The sequence below is a fragment of the Pempheris klunzingeri genome, chromosome 6 (assembly GCF_042242105.1).
Source record: "Pempheris klunzingeri isolate RE-2024b chromosome 6, fPemKlu1.hap1, whole genome shotgun sequence".
Classification (NCBI taxonomy): Eukaryota; Metazoa; Chordata; class Actinopteri; order Acropomatiformes; family Pempheridae; genus Pempheris; species Pempheris klunzingeri.
Genome location: NC_092017.1, coordinates 20,029,519 through 20,053,637, shown reverse-complemented (window position 1 = coordinate 20,053,637; position 24,119 = coordinate 20,029,519). Strand labels below are relative to the sequence as shown.

Sequence of the window (24,119 nt, the reverse complement as noted above, 5' to 3'; positions counted from 1 at the left end):
ATTAATTGCAAATTTTGTTTGTGAACATAAGCCACTAAATTACAATATCGACCTTAGATGAAATGCCTCACATGGTGCATATTCCCAGATGTGTATGTGTGCTTGAAGGTGCTGAATATGGGCACAATGCACACAGAGACGGATGCCAGTAGGAGCCTGCAGCTCATGTTTGCCCCAGAGCCCCCAAGTAGGTAACCATCATGTTGAAGGGTCAACCGCAGGTAACAGAGTTTAAATAAAAAATATAATTTGGCCAGGTGTTAGGTCTCTAGAAAGAAGACAAACTAGACACTTTAACAACTTCTAAAATGCGACTATATCAAAATATCAATCTATGTTATGTAGTTAAAAGTTGGTAAAATGATCCATTAAGGGTTTTTAAACCATTTATGGTTCAGATTATATTTTAAATAAAGTAAAGTTATTATTGTCCTGATAATCTGTCAACTGGTTAAATACTCCATCATTTGTTTTATTAAATAAATGCTCTTAGTGATGATGGTTCGACATTTGACCAGCAAAGGGCAGCAGCACGCCGCCCCTGCGTCCGGTCTGCTGTAACGTCACGAAGAAGAAGACGTGAGGTTGTTACGTAATCACGCAGCGACGACCGATGTAGTACACGAGGATGTCTTACTCGGCATCAAAATAGAGTGTTTTAGTAATTAGTGTGTCTCGTACTTCACATAAAACTAATTATCCAGTCTCAGATAAATCAGGGATGTCTGAGTTTCCGTCGCTGGGTCTCTCAGACTGGCTGGTGAGACAATGTAAACAGCTCGGAGTCGCCAAACCCACTCCTGTCCAGGAAAACTGCATCCCAGCCATACTACAAGGTAAGACAGCCTCTTTTAAATCTTCTGGTGTCAAACATACTACCAGGCCATCTTCCTGTAATGTGAATATCCAATTTACTCTTTACTTTATCAGCAGTCCCAAAAAGTATTGCTGATCTCCATTGAAAAAGCTACCAATTTAATTGTCAGTGCTTACCAGCTAAGGTAAACACTTAGGAGGATAAATATTCTAAATTAATCAACATTGTTGTTGCTGGCTATATCTTAAACTTGCCAATCAGCTATTATTTTCAATTTTCTTAGATTATTGTTTGTAGAACTGATGGTGAGTTGACCCGTTTTCAGCAATTAGACAGCAATTAGAATCAGACTACTGCTTCCTCATGGCTCTTCCCCTTCAAAATACACATTAGTGGTTGTCAGCTGTAAAATGTCAAAATTTGTCCCATCAGACTGCTGCCGAATTAGCCAGAAAAATCTCTAAATCAGAGGACGTTTAAAGTGATGTTCGTCCTAAGATGTAAGTTTGTAGACAAGCGAATATACAATAAATTATCAGATTTTTTCAGGGAATTTGGAATGGGTCACTTCATGAGGAAAACTTAAGTCATCACAAGGCATCTAAGTCAGTAAGCCAGATCTCCAAGACAGCAGTGGAGTTAGGTGGAGCATTGACTTTGGACCCCACAACACTCTGGGTCCGGAGTGACTGACTGTGCAATATCCTTCTTGATACTAACTTCATCGTGGTAACTGTAAGCAGGTTTATGATGGCATTGTGTGTTTTCCTCCCAGGTCGGGACTGTATGGGCTGTGCTAAGACTGGAAGTGGGAAGACCGCAGCATTTGTGCTGCCAGTGCTGCAAAAACTGTCGGAGGACCCGTATGGCATCTTCTGCTTGGTGCTCACTCCCACCAGGTCAGTGCTGTGTAGTGTCAGAGAGCAGGCTGGAAGACCCCGCTACACTTTTACTCTCAAGACATCCACAAAAATCCCCATTAAAACACTTGAACGTGTTTAGAAATTTACATTAAGCTTCAGTGTCCATTTTATTGTTTATTGTGTGGATCTTTCCTCTTCATGGCTGGTCATGTCAGATTGTGTCACTTCCAGATACATGACAGTAGAGTGTGTTAAGAGTAAACATTTTAGTAATCTTTTAGATCATCAGTGGTAAAGGACGTGTTGTCAGGCCTTCAGAATAAAAGCAATCTTAATGTTCAAATCCTTGGCATGTCACATACATGTAAGCCTCAGATCCTAAATTTTGTAGACAAAGAGATATAAAGAGCCTCATTCCAAACCACTGAATGCACATTTATGTTTATACCTTAAAGTTACAGGAAACTTGCTTTAAAATCACATTTCTTTCACATCTATGTCTATTCCGCACTGTGTCTGTTACTGAAAACATCAAATAACACCTAAAAATCACTAGTTATTATGATTTTAGTTGTGAAAGTCTCGATGCCAGGATGATATGGGAGTTTCAGTCAGATGCAAATAAACTCAACGAGTGTTGACTGTTGAAGCAGCAAGTAAACTTCGGCCATTGCTGAACCCCACAAAAATCTAACAAAAGCAGCCGTACTGCCTCCTCACAGCTCACAGCTCAGCTTGTTTTGTACGTTTTTCAAATCAATCGGTTTCTCTTAGAGTTATCATGCATGTTTTTAATAATTACCAATATTTAGTCCCTGATGATGCTGTATATATGATATCCCGAAGGGAGCTGGCCTATCAGATTGCAGAGCAGTTTCGAGTCCTGGGGAAGCCTCTGGGTCTGAGAGACTGCATCATTGTCGGTGGAATGGGTAAATACGTACATCACTGCACAGTCGCTTCACTTTCTGTTCCTTCAGCACCAAATGCAAACTGTAAAACTTAGAATTAACCTCAGCAAATATTACTCAGGTTATAATCATAGATCAGATTTAATTGTCATTATGTGAATAATCTCATGGAGCCACACCTCTGTTATACGATATCTGATGGAGATTTAAGATAAGATAAGAGAGACTTTATTTATCCCTCACTGGGGAAATTTACAACAGGAGAGAAATAAAGTGTAAAAGTGCAAAAACAAGGGATATAACAAAATGTAAAAATAAATGCAAATATAAAATATGAGAGATGTACGTATATGTCCCTGTCACATTGTATCAGAGCCTCTCCTCTGTGCTGACGTTGTTGTTGTTTTGTTATGGACAGACATGGTGAGCCAGGCCCTGGAGCTGTCCAACCAGCCACATGTGGTCGTGGCGACGCCGGGCCGGCTGGCTGACCACGTCCGCAGCTCTAACACCTTCAACATGAGCAAGATCCAGTTCCTGGTGAGTTCGGGAGGGGCTGCAAGCTGAGACTCGGACAAGGTTTCATTGTCTTGCCTCTAGTTTAGCTTTTACATGCTTAAGATCTGTTTGGCTGTGTTAGCACTAGGGTCAGACGGTTTCTTTTAAACCCTGTGGCGCCCCAGATGATCCTATACATCTATCATTGTTTACATCATTGTCTTTATAATGTCGTGCTAATGGACATCAAATTGTTCGGTTTAGTTCAGTTCAGTTAGTTAGTTCAAAAACTTTATTTTGTGCAGGTCCTTGAAATTTGAAATCAATGTTATGAATGCTTGACATTTTAGATTTATATATGAGAAGACAAGTTTATTTCTTATTGCTTACCCATGACAATTATGAAGGTCAAAGAACAACCAGGTCAAGTTTGGAGAATTTAAGCTACTTCATCATCCACTGTTTTCCAACAACAGACTAACCCAGTTAGTGAAATCATGTTTTGCCAGATTTTGGATGAGGCGGACCGGCTGCTGGAGCAGGGGTGCACTGACTTCACCAAAGACCTGGAGACCATCATGGGGGTTTTACCGGCTAAACGGCAGACGCTGCTGTTCAGCGCCACACTCACAGACACTCTGCAGGAGCTGAAGAACGTCGCCATGAACAAACCTTTCTTCTGGGAGAGCAAGTCAGAGTGAGCAACCTGTGTTTTCGATTTTGATCTGTGTTTGGAACTTTGTGTGCAGAGGGGTGTTGAGTGTATTTTTAGGTGTCTGTGCGAGAAATCTTGCGTGTTATTTATCAAACAGGAGCACCAGCCTGGAAGTTTACTTCGCCGGTTGTTCTGATATGAGATGCGACTAATCGCTCAAGTGCATCTCTCACACAATTGCCTTTAGGTGTAATAAGGGAGAGTCGTGCAGATAAAGGGAGCAGAAATATTAAGTGTGGTTAAATGAGCATTCAGCTGGATCTACTAAAGCTCAGGGCATTTGCAGGGTTCAGATATGTGCAGAGAGTAGCTAAGAACTCAAAGATGGTGGTGGCATAGAACAGAAAATGTAGTGCCATGACAGCAGTAAAAGTGGGTGCAGAATAAAACGGTGTCACTTTAGTGCTGTCGAGCTTCTCTATTAACCATTCCATGTTTACATCTCATGTCAGAGGTTTATACAGGGGGTTTTATACCGGCAGCAGAAAAATCTCCAGGGAACAGCGAGATATGACGTTATTGTTTCTGACAGAACGCGAACGGTGGAGGAGCTGGACCAGAGGTACATCCTCACTCCAGAGAAGGTGAAGGACGCCTACCTGGTCCACCTGATCCAGACGTTCACTGACGAGCATGATGACTGGTCCATCATCATCTTCACCAACACGTGCAAGTAAGAAGGAATTAAAATGCCTTTTCATGCCCAAACAGTCTGAAGCACGGTAGTGACCCCGAGGAGATGCAAGAATTTCAAGGGAAACCTTGTAACTTTATATAACAGTTCATTTTTGTGTCCCAGTGTGCTGTTGATTTAACTCCATTTTGGTTTTTGAGGCTGCAGTTTTAAACAGGTGAACAAGAATGTAGCTTATAAGGTGAAAATATATGTTTTTAATGTCTTAAACTTGAGCCTGGGTGTGAGCAGTAGCCACGGCTCTGCGTTCGAAAGTAATCGTTAATTCCACTGTGGTTCAAATGAAAGAATCATATTTATAACATAAAATAATGTAAATAAATTTTTATACTTGAAATTTATTAATTTTTCTCATAAACACAAAGGAACACATAGAACATACAACAATATAAACAAAAAAAAAACCACAGTATCACAGGACAACTCAGTTGTTAGGCATTATTTTCCACTGTATCTCCAGGCGATAGACATTCTTAAGTAATTGTTAGAAAGGGGGTTGTACAGCATTTTAGGTATGTTTTATTGCAATGCACAGGTAGTATGTGTGTTTGTGCATGTGTGTGTGTATGTGGGGGGGGGTCTTATATCTACAAGTATTTCATTAGTTTTGTCCATTTTGCAATGTACAACTCCTTTTGCAGGCGTAGTAAGAAGGTCAGTCTTTCCATCTCATGAATCTCCGTAATAACTTCAACCCAATTGTCTACTGTAGGTGCATCCTTCTGTAACCATTTACGAGTTATTGCTTTCTTTGCTGAAGCTATCAATATTTTCAGCAGGTATCTATCATGTCCTGTAAATCCTTCCGGTAAATCGCCCAGATAAAGGGTTGTGCATTTCAGTGGAATGTTCTGTCCCAAATATTTTTTCAGAATATTTGGATTTTTGGGCAACTCCAAAAAATGTGGTGGTGATCCGCCCCTTCATCCCCACAACTTCTCCAACATGTACGGCCCATTGGTGTAAAATGTGTTGTCATTTTGGGAGTGACGAAAAAGCGTACAAGATTCTTCCAGCAACATTCACGCCAATACATAGAACAGGAGGTAGAAGAGGCAGTCTCACACATGTTCCCATTGTTCACTGGTTATTTTGTCATTTAATTCTTTCTCCCATCTCTCCCTGATGTAGTTTGTGGTCTCCCTTCTACCCTTTATAATTCCTTGATAAAAGATAAAAGATAAAGAAAAGAAAAGATAAATAGAAAGATAAAAGAAATTATTGATTTGGAATTACCAGAATATGCCTGTATTATTGATTGTATTATTCCATTAGGTTCTGTAATTGTCTCACTCTTCCTTATTACTTTTAAAAAATATTGACATAATTGTAAATATCTAAAAAAATCCTGCTTTTCCAAATTGTATTTTTCTCTTAGTACCTGAAAGCTGTGTAATGTTTTCTTTTCTATTATTCTGCAATAGGTATTAATACCGTTATTGACCCAGTGCTTGAATGTAGAATCCATTTTGTTGGGTTTGAATTCTGTGTCTTATGCAATCCACCTAAGTTTTTTAACCTGGTCCCATAAATTTAGTTGTTTTATGACTTCAAACCAAGTATATAAGGTAAATGAGGGGGTTCAAATCCTCTTGATAAATTGTGGTTAATTTGTAATCCCCAATCATTGCTCTTATTGGAATATCCTTGCATTCGCTCTCCATCTCCTTCCACTTTGCTTCATATAAAATAATGTTTAATGATGTTTTTTTTTTATTAATTCTTTCTCAGGAACTGCCAAATCCTCACCATGATGCTGCGGGAATTTAACTTTCCAACCATCTCCCTGCACTCCATGATGAAACAGGTTAGACGAGTCCACATTAGGAACCTTGTTTTGTTTCAGTCCATCACGGATCAGTAATAGAGGCCTGCTGGAGGATGGTTTCTGGGATCATGAGGGAGATGGCACCATGCTGGGGGAGCGACAGCTGAAGGATGGTCTGTGTCAGAATCTAACTTTGCTTTGTGTGAGAGGACGGTGAGAAGACCGTGATGTCCTCGGGTGCTCGGATTGGATATGGAAATCACATTCGTCTCATTAAAGAGACAAAGACAGAAACGTATAGCGAGCACACAGCGCTTGTGATAATGTAGAAACAGTGTAAGGGATTAAAGCGGATTAAACCAGATGAATGGGCCTGCAGAATAACCCGCTGCGCTTTATCTCCTCCAGAAACAACGTTTTGCAAACCTCGCCAAGTTCAAAGCCAGCGTCTACAAAATCCTCATCGCGACAGATGTTGCTGCCAGGTACGGTGCTCCGCTCAGCGATGATGGCGGTCTGTCACACGTTAAAAAGTTTAGTCTTCAACTTTTCATACAGACAGGCTGAGTTCACCTTGTTTTTTGACATCCTTTCTCTTCTTCCTCCCTCTCAGGGGTTTGGATATTCCATCTGTTCAGGTCGTCATTAACCACAACACGCCCGGCCTCCCTAAGATCTACATCCACAGAGTCGGACGAACTGCAAGAGCAGGTAACCTTTTAACAAGTGTTTAGTGCATTTTAAGTGATAAGATCAGACACTAGTATCATCCATGTGCGCCCAGCGATGATTTGCTCTGAATCATTATACGTCTAAATACATGCAGCTCATACATAATGAGGTTTTCCTCCTTTTATAGGGAGAAATGGAGTGTCCATCACACTGGTGACGCAGTACGACATCCACCTGGTCCACTCCATCGAAGAGCAGATTCGTAAGTCCCTTGGTTATAAAGACTGGATTAAAATTCTCAATGCCTATGTTTGTTCAGACCTGATACTGGTGGCAGCAGCGTGAATATCTTTGTATATAATCCAGCGTTCAATCCCACAGCATAAAAAAAACCCCGTCCAAATGCAGTGGTCAGATTGTCAGTGGAAGATCGATACATTAATATGGCTGATACGACAACATTTGTGTTACCTGCTTGATCTAATTGACAGAAGACCAACAAATTGGAACTCCACTTATGTACACTTTTAATTCTCTACATTTAGCCTCCATTTCAAAATGTCAAAGGACAGGGTGTGACGTGAAAAGGTCCTGGACTGATACAATTACACCAGGAACCCCAACAAGTTGGACAAATTCTCAGTTCTTCGTCTGCAGCATGTGGAGAAGTGTGGTGTAACTCCCCAAACCGGTCTGATGTGTTTCTGCAGAGACGAAGCTGAAGGAATATCCCATGGAGGAGAAAGAAGTCCTGAAGATCCTCACCCAGGTCAACGTGACCAGACGGCAGTGTGAAATAGTACGGATGCCTTTTCATATTCAGTCCAGTTTGTTTGGTGCATGGCAGGTGGAGCTAAATGAGTGCTGGCATTGTTTTTAGATGATGAATTTGTTCCAGTGCCTGAAAAGCATTTTTCTTTGTTACGACTGACAAGCTACAATTCTTCAGATCAACTTTGATGCTCCCTCTAAACTTATGGTTTGATGGTAAACTCTTTTCTGTGTTGTAGAAACTCGAGTCAACAGACTTCGATGAGAAAAAGGAGATCAACAAAAGGAAACAGCTCATCCTGGAGGGGAAAGTGAGTTCAGTTCCTTTTTTTTTTTTTTTAACAGCTAAAGATTTGTTTTAACACTCAGTTGTTTGGGTACCATACTTGCAATGAACTGCCAGAATGACTACAAGTATTTATGTCAGAGCACAGCAGCTTAACAAGCAACAATGTGAAATTCAGAATATATGGTAAAGTAATAATGAAGTATTTACATACTACATATTCACATTAAGCACTTCAAGGGCATTTCTCATAAAGGCAATACAACTTCAATGAGGATTTTATACAAAAGTGAGATTAAATGGAAATTAAATTTTAAGTTTCTTTAACACAGGCTTTAATTTTCCATTTGAGGCAGAGCTATTCCAAGGTGAAACAACACCGTTTACGATCTGCGTTGGTACTTGTCCTGTGGGCAGTTTTGGAACCAGCTGACGATTGAAAATGGCTTCTTGCTGATTTGTGATCAAACTGCTGTTTCAGGATCCAGACCTGGAGGCTAAGAGGAAGGCCGAGCTGGAGAAGATCAGGACCCAGAAGAAAAAGTTCAAACAGAAAATCCAGGAGAGCATTCAGAAGCAGAAACGTGGACAGCTGAAAAAGAAACTGATGAAGAGGAAACAGATGAAAAAGAAAAAGGCAGAGCAAACGGCATAAAAACTGCTATGAACCGTGTACATACAAGTTTTATTCCTGTGCAATATCTAACATTTCTATATTTGTGAGCATCAGCTGAATTTCATACCATAAAAAAAATTGCTCAAGTTGACAGCCTTTATTGATTCAGTTTAACAAGGAACAACCGTGTTGTGGTGAAACTTCACTGCAAATAAGACTCATCAATTCAAATAGGTATTTACATCACATTGAGCTCTCTAGTCCGTTAATTTAATCTCTGCCCGTTGATGTAGAGAATCAAAGGTTTGGATGCAAAAGATTAACAACTAACCTACAACTGAATCACTTATTTAATGGTCACTGCACATGTTGCAATTCATTGTGGCTCAGAAGATGAAAAAACACCAAAGCAATATTACGGCAGCAGGTTCTTAAAGCTATAACATGTTAGGATTTCAGTGGAACGGGTTGATATGTGAAACTAATTCATTGCACAAATGAGATTCACACAATGTCAACGAAACAGAACTATTTCTAAGTTGGTTAAACATGGCAACATCTACTCGCAACATGATTGTCACATGACTGCTGAAATGAGAAGCAGGTGAGAAACAACAGTGAAGTACATTCTTACTGTGTTCAGAAAGCGTCTTTCCTGGAATAGTTTAAAACAAAAAAAAAAATCCTACAATCCCTCGGACAGTTTGAGGAGAAGATACAAAACTAATGAAAGGAAACGGCGGTCCGCCTCATTCCTGTCGTCAGCAAGTTGCTACAAAAACCGATTTTGGTAAAACTACGCATAATGACTAAGCAACACCCAACGGAACAAAAACATGACACACAAAGCAGCGGATCATCTCACTAAAGCAAAGGTTGGATCAACTCAAGGTTCAGGTTCACACAGTTCTCCAGAAAAAAGGTTCAGAATCTCGAGAGGAACTCTACAAGGAATTACATAACGCAGGCAAACAGCTTTGCAGAAATCAAAAGTCCACAGAAGGAAAAAGAAATTCTACCAGCCTCCATTTGTTTTACCCCACAGAGAAGGAAGGTGGCTTTTTTTCATCCGCCCATCCTCTGAGAAACAACCCAGCTGCTAAACACACCAACCTCATCACTACCAGGCCTGATTTTATTAAAAAATATAATAAAAGTCCTTTTCTGTGGGTTTCTTGAGCCCTCTGGTGTCTGGAAAGATTTTTTTTTTTATGCTGGTAGTTCGATTTTTAACTACATTCATGCTTGTGCTGCAGCTGTTTATCTAAAGGTGATTGGTTATAGGCACTGATTCACGTTTCTTTCTCACTTATCTCCTTGCCATCATCTAAATCGGTCCTGATGGCATTTCCTCTGTGTGTAACTGGAGTTTGGTAAAGTGTAAAAATATTTTAATCCACACAGGAACCTAAAATTTAAATGATAGGGTTACGGTGAAATTTTAGACATTTCTCACCATTTCAACCCCTGATTAGATTTGTGTGGGTGGCTAATATGGCCATCAGCTGGCTATATTGAGCTTGTCATGTGAACATCATTCACAAAATCTAAATGCTGTGTTAAGTGACACTGGGTTTACAACTACATCTAATGCATGGTCATCTATTAAGACTTAACAGTCCTAAAGCCACATGTTTTAGATGTGGAAACTCTCATATCCTTCTCTCTCAGCCACCTTCCTTTTCTACTCCTTACCTGCGGCGGATTGATTGCCACAACGGCCTGTGAGCCTCGACTGCTTCTTTTCCCATCTTGTTTGGTTTCTTTCACCTCAAGCAGGGATTTGTGTTTTGGGTGTGGACAGTCCACAATCCCCTGAGGAATCGATCGATGCAAAGCATTCAAGCATTTGCCAATCTAAGCGTACACAGAGTGTTTTAAAAAAGACATCTGGTCATGAAGCACAGCGGGACATCAACAACCCCTGCTTTCAAAACATTAAAATAAGGAAAAGCCTTCGCTGAAACATCAAATGACATTGAGTTGAATATTCAATGCTGGTCATGTTTGATAGTTTCGATGACTTTTTTGCAATTTTGTGCTCTGTGATAAGAAAGGTACTTCAGAGAAGAAAAACTGTCCCATGATGATCGCGATATCAGTGGGATTCGCGCGTCATGCCTTGAAATAGGAAAAAAAAAAAAGTCTGAAATCCCTGTGCCACTCCACCGCTGACGTGTGGTTGAAACCACCCCATTAAAGACCTTGTGAGTGAGCCAGTGGTTCTCAAGGCAAATGAAAGATATTTCAATCCAAGGCTCTTTAATCTCAGACTCAAGCACAGAAACCGTGTTTTTATTTCCTCTCCAAGAGGGTGTGTCGACTGCTGCTTCCTTCAGAGGCTGCTGAGGTTTTTGGGCCCAATAGAAGATCGTTGCTGTCCTCCCGTGATAAACCAAATTTATGAGTTACAGGTTGAACAACCAACTGACTTTTAGCATGGGGATTTCGTGTTACCTGATCAGTGGCCTTCTGTAATCGTGTCCCCCTGCAAGTTTGGAGAACAAGTTCTTCCAATTCAGCTGGAAAGCTTCGATCCACATCTGAAGATACGATCGCCGTCCTTGCTTTCCTGGAGGCTGTGGGCTGAAGGGGTTGGATGGAGTCATTTTGTTGGGAGTTGAGCCTCATTTGGATCCCCATGAGACCTACTTGGTCTCCCCTCTGTTTCCCTCAGCAGCTCGACCACACGCTGCCATTTTCTCGACTTCCCTCCTTCACTTTGCACGGACAGCGGTCCCTGCCTCTCGCTTGTTCACTCGGCCTCTCTTGCCATCTTCCTGTCCGTCTGTTCGTGCTCTCTTCTTCTTCTACCCTCTTATTTCTCTCGCTGGTCATTGGTTTGGTTTTGCTATCCCGTCGCTTTCACTCGGTGGTGCTTCGGTTGTAGCAGAGGAAAACAGGTATCCATTTTATGTTTTTATTATTTCCCAGATTAAAAAGCTGATGAACTAAGCTCAGCTCAAGCCTAGCTCCCTTCTTCAACTGACCTGCAAGACACGAAACAGGTTTATAATAACAAACCTTAAATGTGCTACACTGTAATTACAGCGATGTTTTAAGTACTTACACTCTAGTATTGTGACAGTCCAGTCACCCCAGCATGCTGGTAGGCACGTTCGCCCTGGTAAGTTGAGTCCTGGGACAAAGCCACGTCGATTTGGGACTTGAATTCATCGCCCATGTAGCTGTCCTGGAGAACAGAAGGACAGACAGATCACTGCAGACACAATGTCTGTCTTGACAGACATAATGTTATTCCTGCCATTTGTTTACTGGATTTGCTCAATTCAAATTATGTCACCAGTTCAATTAAACTATACAAGCAATACTCAAACATACTCCTCCAAAAAGGCTGGAAAATAACAGTCAAACTTGCTCTTTTATAGGTATATACTTATCATATAAAATATATGATAAGCAAGTGATTACTCATAATGGGTACAAAGTGCCAACTAGCAAATATTTGTGTTTTTTCTGAATAAAAAAAAAAACAAGTATGAATATTTGAACTAAACAATGAAAATTAGATATTCAAAATAAATCTTGAAAATTAATTTTAATGAACATATTTGATAAATCTTCTTCCACTAAGTGGCAGTGAAGTGTTACCTGGGACAGCTCCGGCTGGGAGAGACCTGGCTGGCTCATCTGAGAGGGCTGGCTCATGGAGATGTAGCCCTGTGTCAGCGGCCCCTGGGAGAAGGACTGGGAGGCCCCATCCTGGCTGGCCTGGCTGTTTGGTCCATTACCCTGACTGGCACCCTGGTTTCCCGAGCCACGGACCCTCTGCCGCCCACCACGCCCCAGTTTACCCTTCATAGCGCCACGACCTTGATGAAAAAGATCAGAACCAGAGTCAAAACATGGTAACTAACCCTCCTTCTGAAGTGATGATATTTACGCTTGATGGAAGAACAACCACAGCCTGTAGCAAGATCGGATTACTTTTTCATTTCAACAAACTGGACCAAAGTTTGGTCATTTTCAGTGTATGTGATGGTTCAGTGGACTATCACAGTGCTGTACTGTACCTGCAGCTGGACCGTTGGTCTGACCCAGGTAACTGGGAGGAGGCATCGGCGGCATCACCAGGTTGAAGGGTATGGGAATATTCATAGCGGCCATGTGACTAGGGCCTGCCCCAATCATCCCAATCTGGTCGTGAGTTTGAAAGTACATGTTGGACGGACGTCCGGCTGAAAGAAAACATCCAGAACGTGGTTAGTGTCAGGTTTTACGAAGAACACAAGATCAAGCAAGCAATTTTGAGTCATATCATTAGCGACTAAATAAAAAAAAATACCAGCATTGCTCCGGTCGTAGGCAGAGCCAGGGATGAGGGCCTCACGGGCATCGTACATCGCGGTGCTCATAAAACGCCCCCCCTAGAAAACGCCGAACAATTGCAGTTTCAAACAGTTGCATATTTCAGATTTACAGCTACAGCTTATGATTAATGTGTCCATTATTTTCACTATTGTGAAATAGAAACGGTATAATAGTATTATTTTACATATATTTTCACACTTAAAAAATTACCTTGGTGATTAAATCAGTTACAAAATAGTTGGAAAACTTGCTAACAGATTCATCTAGTTTGGATATGTGTTAACAGGTGTTTCTAACAGAAAGCTAACAAATGTACAATCGTCTTTACATCGATATAGTGGCTTATTAAGGGATGTGGAAAACAGCCGTAAAGCAAACCCCCCCCACAGTTCGGTCAGTTTGTCATCAGGGCTCGTGGTGTTTGGCTCCAGACTGTGACGGGTGCACGTACAGCACTTTTTTCTACTCACAGGGTTGATGGTGTTGACCAATTTGCGGGGCTTGCTGAACTGCATGAGGCTCTCCCGCAGGTTGTTGAGGGGCCCCTCCACAAGGACTTTCTGTTCCTTGTAGTTGTTCAGCAGGTTGTTCCACAACGGCTGCTTGGAGAGGGCCTTGGGGTTCCCCACGATGATCACACCATACCTTCATTCACGACACACACAAGACTGCTGCTCAGAGATGGCGTAGAAATTGTAATATAATCACTTGAAGACTTTCAAATCATTCTGGCTCAAATTTGTGTGTGTAGTGATTCCACAGGGATTATCCCTACTACACACATCTAAATGTAATTAATGGTAGGCATGTTTAATCACATAATTGTTACAGACTAAGTAGCTCACATTGCAACAGATCAACTTAAAAAATTCCAATGCTCACAGTATCTGATTTGCATGATTGCCAGTTATCTTCTACAGGAAATTCTAAAGGAAATTCAAAAGCTTTTTACTTGGCTCTGGTCAGCGCCACATTGAGACGCCGTGGGTCATTCAGGAAGCCAATGCCCTGGTGCTCATTGGCACGAACACAAGACAGGATGATGAAGTCCTTCTCTCTGCCCTGAAAGGCGTCAACGCTGGCAATTTCCACTTGCTGTAATGGGACACGACAAAAGGGGCACACAGTTATTATTCATGAAAAGATAAGGTTAATCTACATCTCCAGTCGTCATGTGTGATACCTGATAGAGTTTGGTGTGCAGGGAGCCGCTGAATTGCATGTACTGGACCAGGTAGGAGCGCTGACCCTCGTACGGGGTGATGATGCCGATCTGGTCAGGTTTGGCTCCGGCCTTCAGCAGCCTGGTGGTGATCTTCTCTACGTTAGCAGCCTCCGTCCTTGAAAACATCGTTGTCAGTTAAATACTAAGCTGCTCATTTATGGGGAAATTACATCTGGAGTGAACGGGATTAAACTACTGCTGGCTTTAAAATGCAGATCAGGTCTATGTTGTTTCAACGGTGGACACCCAGCAAAATCAGGATTAAGATTATTCCATTTGCTAAAGCTGCAAACAAATTAACACCAATTTGTTTAGATGATGTTGACACAACCTTCACTGCGCTGTTTAAGTTGAAAAAAAAATAAAAAATACTACTACAGTAAAAAAACTGATAAAAAAACACCTAACTGGACCTATTTAATTTTGCTTCAAGGATCTCCATTTATGCAAGTCCATGATTTTTAAGAAATTGTGATCCTGACTTAACAGAAATCCGCTTTCATTGTTCTGTGGACGTGACCCTGACATCCCGATTAAGAGGAAGGCTTTCTACACAGTTAAAGTATACTTTGCAAACATTTCAGCCTGCCATTCTGGTTAATATGTGATGGCTGTAGGAGAGCGCCCCCTAGTGTGAAGTTTCAGTTAGCCCTTTCCAAAACACTGTATTTGATACACTGTGCATATTATGAATTATTTAGAGCTTCAGGTTAATTACAGAAAGCAACCTAAGAAAATGTGTGATATTACCTGTTGAGGTATGAGGTTCCAGAGCTGGCAATCTCCTCCTGACCCTGAGTCACGTAGAAGAACATGGGCTTGTCTGGCTGCGGCCACTGGAAGTCAAAGCCTTTCTTGATGCGGTCAGCTGGGAGAACAAGAGGATTTCATTTAAATTTTAGTCTTTGGAATTTGTAGATATTTTTATCTGATCTGCTGATGTACCAGCCACAGCGAAAATTAATTCATCCCTCCATCAAACCAGATCATGAGCTGCTGATTCTTGACAAACCTGCCGTGACGCCATTCTGCAGGGAGCCCTCATAGAAGATGTTTGAAGGGAAGGCACTGAGAGCTGGGTGCATGCGGTACTGGACCTGCAGGCGGATTGGCCTGATCCCAAGAACCACCAAGCGTTCAAACAGGGACTGGGACAGACCTGCCTTGGCTGCCTTCTTGCACATCACCACAGGACCCAACTGGCAGTGATCACCAACCAGAATGAGCTGGGAGGAGGAAGATGACCACACAAGTATGAAAACTGGGTTAATGTAACAGCATAATGGCAGACATTTTTGTTTCTGGACGTTCAGGACAAATAATTGTGCTCATCTCAGATATATAAAATAACATTAGCCACACAATTCCCGTTACATGTTAATTTTAATTTCTAAGAAAGGGTGACAGTAGCAGTTGCACATGTTCATATGAAACTCCATTGTCTTATTCATATGGTTTTATTCAACAAAAACATTCAAGTTCCTCCACTGTCCTTCAAATGTTTTTTCATTCACTGTAGTGAAAATAAAGATGTAAAATTGCATATTGGTGTTGTGTGTGTGTGTGTGTGTTTACCTGCTTGGCTCCCAGCACCACAGGCACCATGCACTCTGGCTCAGTGGCCTGAGTACTCTCATCAATCAGGATGGAGCGGAACTGCATCTTGGCCAGACGAGGGTCACCAGCCCCAACACAGGTACAACAGATAACATCAGCATTCTGGACGACAAAGAGGAAGATAATTTACAATCAGGATACAGCGGTGAAGCACTACTGTGATTATGATGACAAATTATAACCCTCTCAGGAATATCTTTCCTATGTGGAGATTACTAATGCAGCTTCTTACAAAACAAATGGGAAAACAGATCAAGATTAGCAATACGCTTCCTTGTTATCACAATACTCCGTATGGAGATGGTAACTTGGTTATATAGAATAATAGGCACAGTCAGAATGAGCTTTTAATTGCATGGATGAAACGACTTGTTAGCACTAGCAGTGCATGAAAAGCTGTAGCAGGCCTCATAAGCAACAGGAAATCAGTTACCACGAAAACTCCTGAGTATCAACCTTAAGTTATTTTGGTTCAACACTATGAAGCTCTTCCTCACCATGAGAAGCTCCCTCTCAGCGGTGCGCTTCAAAGCCCTGTAGCGTTTCTCATCAGCAGACGACAGCTCACCAGTCTCATCCTTCAGCTGCTGTAGTTTCTGAAGCTCTGGCATACTAGGAAGACAAAGACACATCAGGATGACAACAGAGAACACACTATCACTACACACTTCTGTGCTATGGCGGGGAGTTTCATAGTCTGAAAAACCTCTGACCCTTTTGGTTGGATGTCAACAGGAAGGATAATGAGGTCAGTTAACATTTTCAGCCTATGTTTGTTTACCTTTTTTTTTGCAAATTTTTACTGTGAGAAGTAAGCAGAATTGTTTCCCATTAATGTGCAAGTTACTTACTTTGCTACTGAACAAAATGTAAAATACTGATTATTCTCAGTCAAGTTTTGGAGTTAAAAGGAGCATCTTTTTCAGTGGTTTCTAAGCAGGTTTATGCATCTTCACACTAACTCACATATATAAATTAGAATCTGGCCTTCAACTCTCATGTGCCCCTCTATGTAGGTGCTTAAGAGAAAGTGAAATCTGAGGTTCAGGCGACAGAAGAATTTGGATGTGTAAAAACAAATAAAGCAATAAAGTGTCAAACTGCTGGGGCTCGGCTAATTAGTTATGAAATGTGTGTATGTACAAAGCAGCAGTCAAGTATTAATGACTTTTTGGTCCACAGTCAATTCCCCTACACGGAACTGACCTGTCCATGTTGCTGATCTGGTTGTGCAGTGCCAGGAAGGACACTGGTGACTCTATGGCCTCCCGGCTCTTGGCACACAGCCGGACGACCTTCAGCCCAGTCTTGTCAATCTTCTCAGTTAACTGATCCACAGCAATGTTACTGGGAGCACACACCAGAACTGGTCTGAAATCGTACACACATAAAGACAGAGTTGGAACAGGAACAGTTGTTGGAACTGTCCATTGTTGGAATAAAGAAAAATATAATTATTTGAGTATACAACTAAACTCTTTGTGTCTTACCCGTTGCCTTGTCTAGACAAGTGGTAGACAATAGTGGCAGAGGTGACAGTCTTTCCAGTGCCAGGGGGACCCTGGATCAGACTGAGAGGCCTCTGCAGCACCGTCTTCACAGCATACACCTGAACACACAATACCAAAAAAAGAGAATTCACCCCAAGTGAACTGTTGCAAATATGAACAAACTTGTACTCTACTTGCAGCAATGATGATCCAATCCAAATCCAATATTAAAACATGATGTTCATGTCTTAAAGACATAAGAAGAAAACTAATGGCAAAATAATCACAGGGACTCAGTGTTTAGCGAGGTCTGACCTGTGAGTGATTGAGGTCGGGCAGGCCCTGGGCAGTGAAGCGCTTTGGCAGCTGGCACTTGATGGTGACATCCTCTACCTCGTGGCCCAGCAGTTTGTGGTAGATGTAGCCAGACACGGAGGTCTCGTCCACCGCAAACGTCTTCAGGGCACTCTGCATCCTGCAGCAACACATACACAAAAGGGAGTCATTATCATTTGTTTGGAACCTTTACCCAAAAGAGTGAATCTGCATCAACGCCTTTTTTTTTTTTTACAAATGAGACGTGGCAGAATTACACAATATTACGTCCTGTAAACAACGCACATTTAGTTCTGTACACTGATACAGCAGGGTGAAAAATATTATTAAATATTACTGTGGTGACTTAAGAGCAGTAAAATTAAATGTTTCCATCACATTAGGATTTTGTGGATATAAAACTTCACTTACCTGTCAAAGGAAGTGGACTTCCACACAAAATCAACCTGGAAGTTGTGGGGGATTTCCACAGGAGCTCCAACACTGCTCCGCAGCTCAATGGCAATTTCATCTCCATAGTCTTTAAGCACAGGTGGTTAAGGAAGCATTACAGTAGGTGGTGGTGAGGGGATTATGTTGTCTATACTAGTCTTTAATAATTAAAACCATATGCTGCCAACTGGGATCAGTGCCACTGTAATGAGGCCGACACTGTAATGCAATAGATGAAATGCTACATATGCAACTGCTTAAAGTGTAAAGGATACTGTCAGGAACTTTGATGACATGGCCGATGCCTTTCCACAGCGGTGCCAGGTCTCCCTTGTAGCGCAAGCAGATCTCGTCACCTTGCATCAGCCGCATATCTGGGATTTTTATAGACACACTCATTAGAAACTCTTCTGTGCTAAAAATGATCCTAAAATAAACTAAGGAGGATGGGCTATATTCTAATAAATGATACAGTTCCATGCACGCACAAAACAGCACAAAACCCCACTAAAAAAACAGAAAAACAAAACTAAGCACACATGCCACCACAAGATGCAGGTTTGGGGGAAGTTGCGTGCAATTCTGAAGACTGATGGGGGATGGGAAGGGGTTCTATCTGCACCACAGAACCACTGGGAGGAAGTCAAGCTCAGAGAATTACCACCTGAATCCGTCTTGGGCAGTGTGAAATAGGCAATCCGCTTTTTATTCAGCCCCAGGTCCCACCTGACTGTTATATTGTCTTGGGTCTGCAAAGTAGAATAAAAAATATTAAAAATCATATAATAATAAAGAGGTCAAAAGTATAAGGTCACATCACTGTGACATTATTCTTGTAACCCCACAGATGTCATTTTACTAATTACAAAACAGAGCTCAAGGCATTCAAAGTGATGCCAGCATAAGAATAAAATGTTCAATGTATGTATGAAACTACATAGTGGATTAAAGTGTTTCTAATCAAGCTTTTCTGTCCACCTGAAAACAGCTCTACATGTAAACAGCACAGAAAGAAAAATGCCATTCTCTGAGTTACAAAGTTTGCTACTGAGAAGTGAAGTTCAGGTACCTGGGACTCCTTTAGCTTCTTGTCGTAGTCCGCCTCCAGTTTGACCAAAGGGCCAAAGATGTTTTGGTACTGGTAGGCGTCCTCATAGCGCAGCAGCACATGCTGTGGCTCCTCGTCCACTCCTGGTTTCTCCAGGTCTTCTAGGGTGGCACTGGGGTTGTCCTGGGATGAAACAATGTCAAAGCAACTGTCAATAAAAAGTACATTACACGTCCAATCGCAAACTCTTATTCCACACATTGGGCTACTGTGATGAAGGGATGTGGTAAGAACACCTATTTTTTTTGGCAAATTACTTAATTTATCTTGATTTTACTGCTATATAAATAAGCTTTATTGGTAGCTATTATTAGGTGTTGACGAGGGTTTTAACTTGCAGCTATGATCAAGATAATAACACAGAGCAGGTGATCACAGCTACCGACAATTACATGGTTGGCTTGTCAATGGCGTGGTATTGCAATATTGCAGTTATTGTAGCAGCCCTATCCACACACAAATTGTACTATAGTGACAGGTGTAATCAAACTGTTACACAACTACCTGTAAACAGATCACTTATAAACCTTTAGCCTGTGCTTCTCGTTAAAGGTTTTCGTCACAACAATGCTCTGACCCCCCCACCCCCGGCCAGTCAGCTGCCTACCTTCCAGAGTTCCTCCAACTTGTTGATCTGCTGGGCAGTGATTTGCCGGGCTCGAAGCTGCTCCTGCTCCGATGGGATCTTAACCAGCCAGGACAGAAAGCAGCGGTCCTGGATCAGTGGTTGCCATTGCGAGCTGTCCCAGTTGATGTCCTTCAGGCTACTCTGGCTGGCACAGGGCTGCCTGCATGAGGTACAAAGGTTCACACAGACAAAAAAATTTTTGCTTATGTGTGGGTTTTTCAGCAATCAAACTATTGCAGAGAATGAAAAAAATGTCTTCCTGCCCCAAACTGATTTCTTACACACTTATTGCTGTGTGTACTTGCAGAAAGGGTTAAATTAACTGGCACAGAGTAGGAAGTACAAGGTAAAGGTCTGGGGACATCAGCGGGGACTTCCCCAAACAGCAGCTGCAGACACAAAATGCATGACACTGCTAAGTGTCTGCTAAGATGTACTTCTAAGGCTGAAACCTAAACAACTGGTAATAAACCTCATGGTAAACTTCCTGTTTCAAAGCAAGAATTTGCATATCTAGCTTTCAGTTCATGCTCCACAGTAGCTCATAATAGAGTTCAGAGCTGTCCTCAAGGAGACTCTTGAAGACAAACAATAAAATAGTTCTTCAAACTACGAATGCTTGAGTTTTGACCTTTTTTCCCCCTATCGAGCAAGCACCTTCTAATAGGTGAAGATGTGCCAGAAACCCCTGTTCTGCTTCTCGTTGACACTCTTGACAAAACATACTGGATTTGTGGGTACTGGATACAGGACAGTACATCTATGTACAAGGCCACCGCCACCCTACCAGCAATTACCTGCAAAGTAGCACCACCACAGAATCTGCTTTGGCCGGGATGAAGCCCAGGAGAAAGACGTTGCGACAGCCGCAGTTGTAACACTCCAGCACCGTCTCGCCCAGCGGCCCATCTTTATGCAGCGTCACCTCTTTGCATTTGGCTCTCACCAAGTGATTCACAATGTGACTGCAAGTCAGGAGTCAAATGATTGTCAAAATATATGAGAAACTCTTTGATGTCTGTCATTTGTCCTGGTAGCATTGCTTCAGAACTCTATTGAAAGCTTGTATTACAACAAATATTGACCAACAGCACAAAAAACAGGACAGACTATATATACCTCTTCACAGTCTCACACAAACATTGTAAACGAGTCCATGGCTTATTTACTGTTGCATTGCTTGCTAATGTCAACAGACGACTGCACATAAACAACACAATTTCATATTTCAATCAAATTTTCAAATTTAAATAGTAAAATAACACATTTATTGTAGCATATGTTATTTTTGTTATCATATTAAGTGTAAGAGGGATGTATTTTTGGTCTGACTCAGTAGTTTCATGTTCTGATGCTTATATGTAAGGTAATAATGCGAAGATGAGTACACTACCCACCTGCCAGATGTGTTGCCACGTCCATTACAGAACCACTTTTTGCTGGTGTTGCAGTACACGACACATGCCGGATCATGGATCCCACAGTAGCTGAAAAATAACAAATTCATCAACACTGCATTTGAATTGCTGCGGTATTTAGTCAAAACGGTACGAGTAAAGGACCAGACACTGGCAAAAGTATGGTCATGCCAAACTGACAATAGGCTGAATTACAGTGGTAGTAGTACACACATGGTATTATCTGTCAGAGGGTTGAGCATGTTGTATTTAAAATGTAATATGTGTTTTTAAATAATCTAACAGTAAACATGAAATTTTATGAGATCATGCGCTCTCCATACAAGCAACACTTTTACACACTCCCAATTCAAGTTTTCGGTATTCAGCAACAGTCAAAAATGAGCGTGTATTTGTGTGTGTGTACAGTAATAATGCTTAACAATACCTTTACTTTTACACATTTCTCATAGGATTCTCTACCCACATGTGCGCACATTTAGTTTTATAGTTTCATTATGCTTAAAAGGAAAGTACCTTCTGGATGCAGTTGGATGATTTTTTGCTGGCTGGTGTGTTGTGTTTCATTAGTGACACGTGCAAGTCCTGAATGAGTGCTACTAAACATGGATACGTTTTTGGCTCTTTACGCCCTGTATGTTGTGAGTAACATAAGGGATCATGCACAAAATAAGTACTATTAATGCCGTGTTGTGTAATCATCAAAACACACCTGTGTGCTGTAATAATTTGCTCAGTGATCTACAGTAAGCTGATATAGTGTGGCTCCTGTCAGTGTACCTGCATGCGTGCACAGGCAGATCTTTGGTGTAGTATGTGTCTTCTTCATCCTCCTCGAAGTTAAGCTCGGCCAACAGCTGGCTGGCTTTGGCCACGGAGTCGTCCACTCCACCGTTGTGAAGACCCTCATCGGGACCATTTACCTGCAGCACAACACACAAGCGTTACCTGACTAACTGAATGCTAACGAGTAGCAGCTAGCGGCTAGCAGACACAGCGCGCAAAAGCCAGTTAATTAGAAGTTGACAGGCTGTCAATAGTGATGACTCTTATCTTTAGCAATTAAAGTTAAACCCGAGTGTCTGGTTGGCTTTGAACAGCTCAAAACAAACGTGCTGAGACAACTAATATTACTTTGGAAGTTAATAGGAGCTAGCAGCGAGCTAACGGTAATAGCTATCTAGCATTAGCTAAGGAGCGCTACATCCAATAATAGCGGGCTAGCAGGCAGCCGTGGGTGAGCTAGCTGTTGCTAACCGCTGCTAACGTCAGTGAACCGCGCTTTATCGAGCCTTCCTGTAAAATTGAGAGCCCCGGACCTGGCTGTCGAGCTGGCTCTGGGTCTGGCCTTGAGTTTGCGTCTGGCTGGGAAGGGTAAAGTCGGTGAAGTCGTACTCGGAGCCCTGCGTGTCCGCTCCGAGCAACTCCGCTTCCTCGGTGTCCAGGAAGGTGAGGGTCTGGGAGCTCGGCCCGTACGCCTCCACACTCATCTCGACTCTCAACTTTCGCTGTGCTGAGCGGTTTCCGGTGTTCGTCTACAGGTGAAGGAAATCCTCACGGCGTTTGTTTGTCGACAGCTGGTTCGGAGGCCAACGCTGGGAGCCTGGATTTGAATCCAAACAGAAAATGGTACCGATCAGAACCTCGAAAGCTCCGGCAGGTCCAACTGAGACGGTGACGAACTTCCATGCGCCGCTCGACGTGTGACGTAGACGCAGTGGGTTGCCGAGATAGGTTACGAGCGGAGGGAGAGAGATCTCACTCTGGTCTTATTTCCGAGTATCAAAACAAAGTCGTGGACCTCTGCAGGGATAAATGTGGAAATACAATATCGACTGTGTTTAAGAATAGTGTTATGTACGGTCTGTGGGAAACACCCATTGGATGCTGGCAGATAACTGGTGCAAATTCTCTCCTACTTTTAACTTCTTAACCATTTATTTAGACCAAATCACTGAAGTCCTCAAATATTTTAATCCTCACATTAAAAAGGTCTATAACCTACTAGCTTGATGACCTTCATCAGGTGTTTTTATCAGAATCACAATCTGTTTTATGTCATATGTGTACAGATACAATGAATTTGACTCTTCATCTCACTCAATGCATTCATAGACTATATAAATATATGTATGCACAGTCTTATATACAGTCTATGAGTGTACTTCAACAGAAATAACAAAATTGTGAATGAGATGACAATAGTGTAATGATGCAGATGTGCAGATATGAAATGATTAACGTAATAGGTTACTTCACACAGGAGGAAGGTGGGCATGACAATATATGAATGCATACAATGTACTAATATTGATATGTACATGTAGAACTTTATTTTGACGACAAAGAATTTTTTTAGAATTTGTAACTACACTGGCTGTTTTAGTATTACAAGTTTATTGCATGAGGATTGTTTCTGATACTATATGACTGATTTTAACTGTTCATCTGAGTTTTATTAGTTACGCAAATGGTGTGTTTTTACTGTGACTTCTATGATTTTAAGGAAAAACCAATATTGGTATTGCTAAGCCTGTATTTCAACTGAAGTAAATCTTACCATGTTTTCAGTATTTGTTTCTAACAAGGAAACAAAAGTGTGTGTCTCTGGGTTTTTGGTATAATGTGATTAACTGCAAATTTACAGCTATTTTTGTCCCAGGCTCCCCCAGCAGTCCTGATTAATTACACTGGAAATATTTTAACTTAAGTTTCAACGGCACTCATATTAAAATCTCTCAATACTTTTACTGTCTTACGTCGCAACATATAGTGGAACTTGTTACGTATTAAAGTTTTTAAATTTGAAATTGGAAGCTGCAGCAAAGTTACATCTTGGTTTGCATAATTTCCCTTACCCCCAAACAGTAGCCCTAGGGCATGTTCACTTTTGAATATTACAGCCTGTAACAGCATACTATT

General features: G+C 41.6%; 2 protein-coding genes across 3 annotated transcripts; one reads left to right on the top strand and one right to left on the bottom strand.

Moving 5' to 3' along the window:
- Positions 1–606: 606 nt before the first annotated feature.
- On the top strand, positions 607–8,759 carry ddx49 (DEAD (Asp-Glu-Ala-Asp) box polypeptide 49). The gene is made up of 13 exons (XM_070832991.1): positions 607–836; positions 1,593–1,716; positions 2,527–2,612; positions 3,010–3,131; positions 3,599–3,786; positions 4,337–4,477; positions 6,230–6,305; positions 6,675–6,751; positions 6,880–6,977; positions 7,126–7,200; positions 7,649–7,737; positions 7,949–8,020; positions 8,477–8,759. Exons 1-13 carry the CDS (start codon positions 722–724, stop codon positions 8,648–8,650), a joined length of 1,437 nt encoding a protein of 478 aa, XP_070689092.1. The 5' UTR covers positions 607–721; the 3' UTR covers positions 8,651–8,759.
- LOC139203294 (regulator of nonsense transcripts 1-like) lies at positions 8,754–22,892 on the bottom strand. Of its 2 annotated transcripts, none has more exons than XM_070832988.1 (24): positions 22,517–22,892; positions 21,978–22,120; positions 21,177–21,266; positions 20,577–20,744; positions 19,759–19,939; positions 19,113–19,274; positions 18,705–18,792; positions 18,319–18,417; positions 18,023–18,131; positions 17,591–17,750; positions 17,276–17,394; positions 16,992–17,156; positions 16,283–16,397; positions 15,744–15,887; positions 15,181–15,394; positions 14,919–15,036; positions 14,127–14,283; positions 13,896–14,038; positions 13,414–13,588; positions 12,918–12,999; positions 12,646–12,810; positions 12,224–12,444; positions 11,682–11,804; positions 8,754–11,601 (listed from the first exon to the last, which is right to left on the bottom strand). In XM_070832988.1, the coding sequence occupies exons 1-23, from the start codon at positions 22,685–22,687 to the stop codon at positions 11,685–11,687; spliced, it is 3,309 nt and encodes a 1,102-aa protein (XP_070689089.1). In that variant the 5' UTR covers positions 22,688–22,892; the 3' UTR covers positions 8,754–11,601; positions 11,682–11,684. The 2 variants fall into 2 exon arrangements, with proteins under 2 accessions (XP_070689089.1, XP_070689090.1); XM_070832989.1 differs by having other exon boundaries at positions 8,754–11,596.
- Between the last annotated feature and the right edge of the window lie 1,227 nt (positions 22,893–24,119).